Source organism: Prosopis cineraria, unplaced genomic scaffold (genome assembly GCF_029017545.1).
Source record: "Prosopis cineraria cultivar Desert tree isolate PC_DT_omini unplaced genomic scaffold, ASM2901754v1 PC3, whole genome shotgun sequence".
Taxonomy (NCBI): domain Eukaryota; kingdom Viridiplantae; phylum Streptophyta; class Magnoliopsida; order Fabales; family Fabaceae; genus Prosopis; species Prosopis cineraria.
The window spans coordinates 36,802,018-36,810,145 of record NW_026555334.1 but is presented as its reverse complement, the minus strand read 5'-3'; the positions used below and the strand labels follow the sequence as shown (position 1 = coordinate 36,810,145).

Sequence of the window (8,128 nt, the reverse complement as noted above, 5' to 3'; positions counted from 1 at the left end):
TCGTCAGCCACTTTCTTCCCTCTTTCACGAGCGACCTGTGTGTTCTCACGAACAAGCGCTTCGCATTTCCGCTGTGAACGTTGTACTGAGAGAAAAAGTTGGGTGGCATCGAGTCCTTCATTATCTGAACATCAATCAAATTCGAGACAACGGTTCTCAACTTGAATTTTTGAACACTCAAGTTATATTTAGTCCAATAAAAAAATACCTTATACCACTTATATTCCCACTGCATTTGCATGGCAGCACCATGAAGACGCCAAGGTTTATAGTGGTCCTTCTAAACAGCAGCAGCAAGATGCAGAGCACTATTTCCATAGGAATCAGCTTGTCGGAAAGCACTCTCTTTGACGAAGTCTCTCATCCTCAAGAGGTTAAACTCTGTTTTCGATGGCTAGAAGCACAACGTTCTTGTTCTTTGCGTCTAGGTCCTGTATGGCTGACGGGAAAGTGTCTAGTATTTCTCTACCATTTTTGTCACTCCTAACTTGGATTCTGTCAGAAGTGGCGTCTCCTTTGTCCTTTTCCGCTTACTGTTCTTCATCTTCTGTTCACTCATGTTTTGAGTCCCACCATTACTTGTTTATTTTTGCCCACATATGCTTCTCCTTCTCCCTCTTTGATATTTTAGGGCAGTGGACCTTGTAGCTTGATGATGATGATGGAGCGAGAGAAAAATAGCAGTGAGGTGAGAGAAAATGTGGGCAAAGTATACGGAGGTGTGGGTGAGAGAAAATATCAGCCCCACTAAAAGTAAGGGTATATTAGAATTAGATTCAAGAGAAATGAAATTGAAATTGAAATCATGCTTTCAATGGTTTGGTATGCATGAATTCAATTCTTTATGGATTCCAATTCTGCCAAAATATCCAAAATTCAATTCCATCTCCATCATGATAGAATTGCCACAATTTCATGGAATTGTCAAAAGTGCCCCACATACACACTCCATCATGATGGTTGAGTTTTTTTTATAAGGGCATTTTGGTCTTTATCTATTTTAAATACATATATTTATTAATATTATATTCAGATTCCATCTTCATACCAAACATACATTTATAACTCAATTCTATTCTGATTCTAATTCCAATTCTAATTCTGATTCCAATTCCGATTCCGATTTTGATTTCATCAAAAACTCTTCCACCATACCAAACGAGGTCTAACAGAGTTGATTCGAAATTAATGGTAGGGCAAGATTGTTTCAATTTTAATTTAAAAATTCAGAATATACGAAATATACGTTCAAGATTCAAATGTTGATGAACCTAGCTTAGGTTTGATATTATTATCTAATCATTTAAATTAATACAAAATTTTGAAATATTTATATAAAATTATCAAAATGTGTCAGGCCGGGGTTGTGAAAACGAGCCTAGCCTGACCCACACTTGTCAAATTCTAGGTTATATTTTCAGCTCTAGATGCAAGAATTTTGTTCATATCTTTTCTAGTTTTCTTTCACATTTCATTTGAGGATTTCTCCTCAAAACCCAACTCATATGAGTATGTTACTACATTACAAGGGTTTTTCATGGGGTTAAGGTTTCTCACTTTAAATTGAAATTTCTATACTCTAAAACAAGGGGTGGAGTACAAATATAACAGACGTAGAAATTAAACATTTTCTACGTTTATTGAGAATAAAATTTTCAAGTCAGCTGTATGTTAGAACTAGCGTTTAAATTAATAATTTTCACGTGGGTTGTAGTTCAAAACTAAAGAAAAAGTAATCAATTTTCATATTGCTGTGTTTCAAAAGGAAACTATATGTAAGGACCAATCCAAATTGCGACATCGCGACTCCTGGAGGTACAATATATTAACATGATATTAAATTAAAATATATTTTTTTGAATTCAAAGTAGAATGTGTCTGGTCTTATACAAGTACAACTCTATTAGCTGTGAAACATTGATACTTTAAATTTTTTGATGAATTCATGTACTTGCCAATAATTTTTCAATATATATCTCTGGAATATTATTTTTTAATTAAAAATATTATCAATTTTTAATAGGCATATGATACTTTTAAATTGTCAGTTGATGCCTTAGAATCGATATTTCAAGACATTTTTAAGTAATTATTTTTTTAAGATTTTCATATTAATTTTTTATTCCTAATATATTTTTATAATTTTTTTTAAAAAATTACAGATTAAAATTCCTCAGGAAAGAAGTTTCTTATGTTTTCAAAGTAAAAAGTTGTATTCATTTTCTAATATATTTTACTATTCATTTTTAAGCATTTTCATTTTATATTATAAATTAGTTTACAGATTTTAGTGTGTTTTATAATATTTTTTATGAATATATCTACCACGTATTGTATTCTATATTTCTATCATAGTTTATCAGAATTATAAAGGTCAATCCATATTATTCCATCAGAAAATGGAAGTCTTAAAACAACAATAAAACACGGGTTTCAGGAATTCATGATCCAGCATAATGGGGCGATCAGTGATGATTAGCGTAATAAGTCACTAGCGACAAGGCGATGCCTGTGAACTCAAACGCGTACGTCACCCGATCCACTACCTCCTTCTTCACCGGACCATCCGGTTCGAACTCGTCCGTACACGTCATCTCGTTCGTCATCGCCCCTGACAACTGCGTATTCACGGCCTTTATCACGTACTCGAAACTACCGCCCTTCCCTTCTTCTAACTGCCGCATCCAAGATAATGCGTCACCTACGTTATCTACGGCGGTCCCAAGGGTCTCTTCGCAGACGCTAAACGCGCCCGCGTAGCTGCTGTTGGCTTTGCCGGACAGAGCGGAGACATCGGAGGCTACACGGCGGATCACTGGTTGGGCCACGGTGATGCCTATGCGAGCCAGAACGGCAGGGCTTTGCTTGATCACCTTGGCGTAGGGAGAGATGGAGGAGTAGCAGAGGTCAGGGTTATCGGTGGTGTTGCAAGCTGACCGGATGAAATCAGTGGCGGCGGCCAATGTTGGAGGGATAAGGAAGAATGTGGCCGCCAGGAGGAGGAGGAGGAGGGAGAGGAGCTGAGAGATTGGGGTTTTCATGGCGGCTTGCTTCGGTGATGGATTGGAACAGCCCGGGTTTAAATAGGATTTCACCTGATATATGGGGCTCCGGTTTGGTGGTCACGATTAAATACAAGTACATTGAATTTCGTTTTGACTTTTGAATTCGCACACAAAGTACAAAACGCACAAGAACGAGATTAGGAAAAAGAACCACAATTGAAAATCCCGCCAGAAGAATTATGCATTAATGTTAGACATTCAATACACTTTATTTGCCATTAAAGGCTTCAAGCTACACTGTTCAGTTTTAATGAGATTTGAATTTAATGGGTGGTTGAAGTCTACTGTTTCCTTCGTTTTTATATATAAAATATTTTTAATTAAATTTTACATATCAATAAAGATTTATTATTTAATTGAACTCATAAAAACACAATAATTTTTTAATTTTATTTTTAATAATATCATAATTAATGTCATGATGGTGGTAGGAAAAACATACAATTAATAATCTATTTTATTTTTTAAATTAAGGATAAAATTGTCTAATTACTCAAAAATATCATTGCCACGCCTTATATTTAGGTACAAAATAAGCTTCTAAAAAATATCATATATATAAGGATGAAGCAAGTAACTTAAATGAATATTTTAATTATAACTACTAAATTTTATTAATACTTAAAAATTATTAAAATATATTTTTAAAAAAATTCAAACTAATCCCACAGTCAAAGACTCAAAGCATTACTCATGCATACACTGAACCCTACAAAAAAAAATTATTAGACATTTGATTAAATAGGATGATTATTTTTGTGTTAAGTGAGATATTCACTAAATGAGTAGACTCACTAGATCTATTCTCTTCCTTCGATCAACGGAATCCATCTTCTTACTATAGGATCGCAGTGATGAGAACCCATAGGAAGAAATATATATCTAGTAGTATCTTGTATATTTCAATAAATAGGCATGGAAGTTGATAAACTGACAAATAAAATTGTGCAATAAAAAATGTATAAATAAGTATTTTACATTATCTTTTTCTCATTTTGACCCCTTTTGATTGCGTTCCTAGAAATTGCATATAATTACTTTGCTTACAAGCCTGACCATTCACTAAATATCGAATCGTGCAAGCATTCTCGCTACACGCACTCAGCCATCAAGAGACTTTTTCATAGATTTTCTTTTACATTTCACCATATGATGATTTATTCTCATGACCCGACTCGCATCTCGGGCTCTTATTAAGGGTTTTTCACGGGGTTAAGGTTTATCTTATACTTAGATTAAAAATGCTGAAGAATTTCCTTATTAAATCACCTATAGAGAAAAGAGAGAATTGCTCTAAAACCGACAACCTACTTATTGTATCTTAGTTTTAAAGAATATATAGATATATATACATATTGCGTTACTTTTTTGTCCTTATATATATATATATATATATATTGCGTTTCTTTTTCGTCCTTATATATATGCACTTATGCAAAATAAACATTCATTTATTAAACAAGGGGGATAGATTAATTTCCCCAGTTGTTTTATTCTTACTTTACTGGTACTATAATTCTTAAAAGAAAAAAAATTAAGTACTTCACCTTATCTATTTAATATATTTTTATACAAAAAAAAATCAAGACAAGTAAATTTTAAAAGGTTTATAATATTAGTGATAAAAAAAATTATAGAATTAATAATATATAAAAGATTCATTCAAAGCAAAAAAATGGCCATACATAATCTTCCAAGATTAATAAGAAGCTCCACAATTGCCAGGCTATCTGGCTCAGGACATGCTTGTCTCCAATTAACCATCTGCACTAATAAATACTCCCTCCGTTCCTATTTCTAGGATAGGACACCTTTTGGAAGGAATTTTTAATTCAAAATATATGACACTTTGTAATAATTAAATTACTTTTTTTAATTTATTATATTATTATTTAAAATTAAGGGTAAAAATAAAAGTATATATCATTTTTTTATGATATAAAAAAAATAACTTTTTTATGATGTATGAAACCATTCTATAATATGGACCGAAAGGAGTATTAATTAAAACAGTTAAATTGAACAATATGATTAAAGGAGCCACCCGCTCCCTCTTGAGGTGAGATCCGACGAACACATCTCTCACACACGTACAACGAACGTTATTCCAAAAGTGAGGGCAGGCGTGAACCCTAGCACGGCATGATCTCTGCACGCTGTTCATAAGCAACAAAATTACTATAAGCAAAAATCTTTTCCTTACTCTTTGAAACTTTCAATTTATATTTGATAGAAAGGTTACAAACGTTAAATCACCCAGAAACCCCGAAGAAAAGCATTAAACAACATACGGGTAACTATGTTATGTATGAGTATCTCTTATATTTTAAAGGATCACATTTGAAAACAAGATAAAACTAACAACAAATAAATAAGATAAAACATAATGTAAAGTTAAAGCATCTCAATCGAACAAAATCAAATTAAACAATATTTATTTGTATTTAAAGTAGAATACCTGGACTTATACGAGTATAGGTAAACCTATAGATTTCTATAAGTCGATCGTTATATTCAATCGGAAAATAGAAGTTTTAAAGCAACATACTCCAGGGAAAGTCACTAGATACGGGTTCCGGGAATTCATGATCCAGCGTCTTGGGGCGATCAGTGATGATTAGCGTCATAATTCACGAGCGACAAGGCGATGCTTGTGAACTCAACCGCCTACGTCACGCGATCCACTACCTCCTTCTTCACCGAACCTTCAGGTTCATCTTCGAACCCGTCCGTGCACTCGGTTTTCGGGGAGTGCATCTGGAACTCGAAATCACGGCCCTTGGCTTTTACTAACTGCCTACCCAATATAACCCGCCACCTACGTCATCTAAGGCGGTTCCAAGGGTCTCAACGCAGACGCTAAGCGCGCCCGCGTAACTGCCGTTGGCTTTGGGGGAGAGAGCAGAGACATCGGAGGCTACACGACGGAGCACTGGATGAGCCACGGTGATGCCGATGAGAGCCAGAGCGGCAGGGCTTTGTTTGATGACATGGGCATAAGGAGAGATGGAGGAGTAGCAGAGGTCGGAGTTGTCGGTGGTGTTGCAAGCTGACGGGATGAAATCGGTGACCATGGGAGGAGGGGCGGCGGCGGCAAATGCTGGAGGGAAGGAAGAATGTGACGGCGAAGAGGAGGAGGGAGAGGAGCTGAGGGCTTAGGGTTCTCATGGCGTCTTGCTTCGGTTGATGGACTGGAACAGCCCGAGTTTATATAGGATTTAAATTTCGTTTTGAATTCGCCCACAAAGCAGAAGAAGTGGACTAGGAAAAAGAACCGCAAATTCAAAGTCAAAACAAATAACGGGTTTGGATTGGCAGGGAAAAAAGATTATTATCTGAGAATGTCGGTTTCACTATGCATTAATGTTAGATGTTCCTTGCACTTTATTTGCCACTAGAGCTACAAGTGGTTCAGATGGATGGTTCCTAATTCCGTTTTATTAATTGGGTCTTACTCCGGTCAACGGAATCCATCCTCTTACTGCAGAATCCCAGTGATGAGCACCCATAAGAATAAGAAATATAAAATATCATGTATATTTTAATAAATAGGCATGGAAGTAGATAAATTGACTAATAAAATATAGGGTAACAAAAACTTTAAATAAGTATTTTTTCCCTTTTACTCATTTTGAGTTTTTGACCCTTTTTGTTGCTTTCGTAAAAATTGGATATTGTACTGACCATATTCTCTAAGTATCCAATCATGCGTGTACTCTCGCTACACGAACTCAGCTAGCTGTCAAGGTCATTGTAGTGGCAAGGCTCTTTCTCATATATATATATATATATATATATATTCTTTTACATTTCATAGGAGAGGACTTGTTCTCATGACCCGACTCGTATCTCTTGCTCTTATTATAAAGGTTTTTCATGGGGTTAAGGCTTATCTTCCTTTGAAATGCTGGAGAATAATTTCCTTCATAAATCTCCTATGGACGTGGAGAAAATTTCTTGAGAAACCTACTTGTTATACCTTAGTTGATGCAAACTATTATTTTTTGCGTTAATTAAGTTGGAATATCTACCTTAATGAAAGGGGTGGCGTACAAATAATAATTAAGTTGGAATTAAGCATTTTCTGCATTGATTCGGAAAGAAATTTATACGTCTATATTACAACTAACCGCTTCTGTTGTGGTTCAAAACTAATAATATAAATGACAAAAAATAATATATAAAAGATTCACATATTTTAATTTTATTAAAAACAATCACCTTATTTATATAAGGTCAAATATATATTCCCTTCAACAAATATTTTAAGTTATTCTTAACTAAATTATACTCTCCAATAAGTTAGTCAATTATCTTTAAAAATAGGCACTCTTTCCAAGTTTATCCCTTTTTAACAAGGTATCTCAATTAAAAAATTTATTAATTGCATCTCCTAATTAAAGATATTTTTGGAAAAGCATATTTAATTATAACTTGAAAGAAAAAAAGTTCTATAATTTTGAACGTCTTATATGAAAAAATACCTTATATTTTTTAATGAAAGAGGTAAGTTTTTTTATTTTAATTTGTGGCACTAATGATCAAATCCCAACCGTAGAAATTGGTAATTAAATTCCATGGCATTCGTCAACCAAATAATATATTTTGTTACATTATTTGATCATGAATTTAGTACTCTGATATTGAAATTATTGATTCCTTATTCAGTGTTGTTGCAATTGTAACACCTTAAATAAATTTAGTGTAAACTATGCTTTAGTCTTTTAATTTATACAAAATTTTATTTTAATTTCTTAATTTTATAAATTATAGTCTTTTAATCCTGATACGTTAGTTTCATCACAAAAAGTTTTTATATTGAATTTTTAAATATTGAAAAAATATTTTTAAATGTTGACATATTAAGTTTAAATTTTTTTAAATAATAATAACTGACACCAAAATAACAACTTGAAACTCATTATGTTAGGATTAAAGGATTAAAAAGATATTTTATAAAATTAAGAAATCAAACTAAAATCTTATATAAAATTAGGAGACAAAACATATATTTAAACGATAAATTTACTTGTTATTTAAACTGTTAATGAGAATGGTCGTTA

General features: G+C 33.4%; 2 protein-coding genes across 2 annotated transcripts; both read right to left on the bottom strand.

Annotated features, from left to right (window-relative positions):
* Positions 1–2,465: 2,465 nt before the first annotated feature.
* LOC129305575 (pectinesterase inhibitor 7-like) lies at positions 2,466–3,041 on the bottom strand. Its single transcript, XM_054945569.1, has one exon. The coding sequence runs from the start codon at positions 3,039–3,041 to the stop codon at positions 2,466–2,468; it is 576 nt and encodes a 191-aa protein (XP_054801544.1).
* Positions 3,042–5,732: 2,691 nt separating this feature from the next.
* LOC129305573 (pectinesterase inhibitor 4-like) lies at positions 5,733–6,139 on the bottom strand. Its single transcript, XM_054945568.1, has 2 exons — positions 5,867–6,139; positions 5,733–5,822 (listed from the first exon to the last, which is right to left on the bottom strand). Exons 1-2 carry the CDS (start codon positions 6,137–6,139, stop codon positions 5,733–5,735), a joined length of 363 nt encoding a protein of 120 aa, XP_054801543.1.
* Between the last annotated feature and the right edge of the window lie 1,989 nt (positions 6,140–8,128).

Excerpts from the sequence above, each read along its gene's own strand:
- LOC129305575 (XM_054945569.1), bottom strand. The coding sequence starts at position 3,041 with ATGAAAACCCCAATCTCTCAGCTCCTCTCCCTCCTCCTCCTCCTCCTG.
- LOC129305573 (XM_054945568.1), bottom strand. The coding sequence starts at position 6,139 with ATGGTCACCGATTTCATCCCGTCAGCTTGCAACACCACCGACAACTCC. Across the intron at positions 5,823-5,866 it reads TAGGTGGCGGGTTATATTGG|ATGCACTCCCCGAAAACCGA; the intron begins GTAGGCAGTTAG and ends TTCGAGTTCCAG.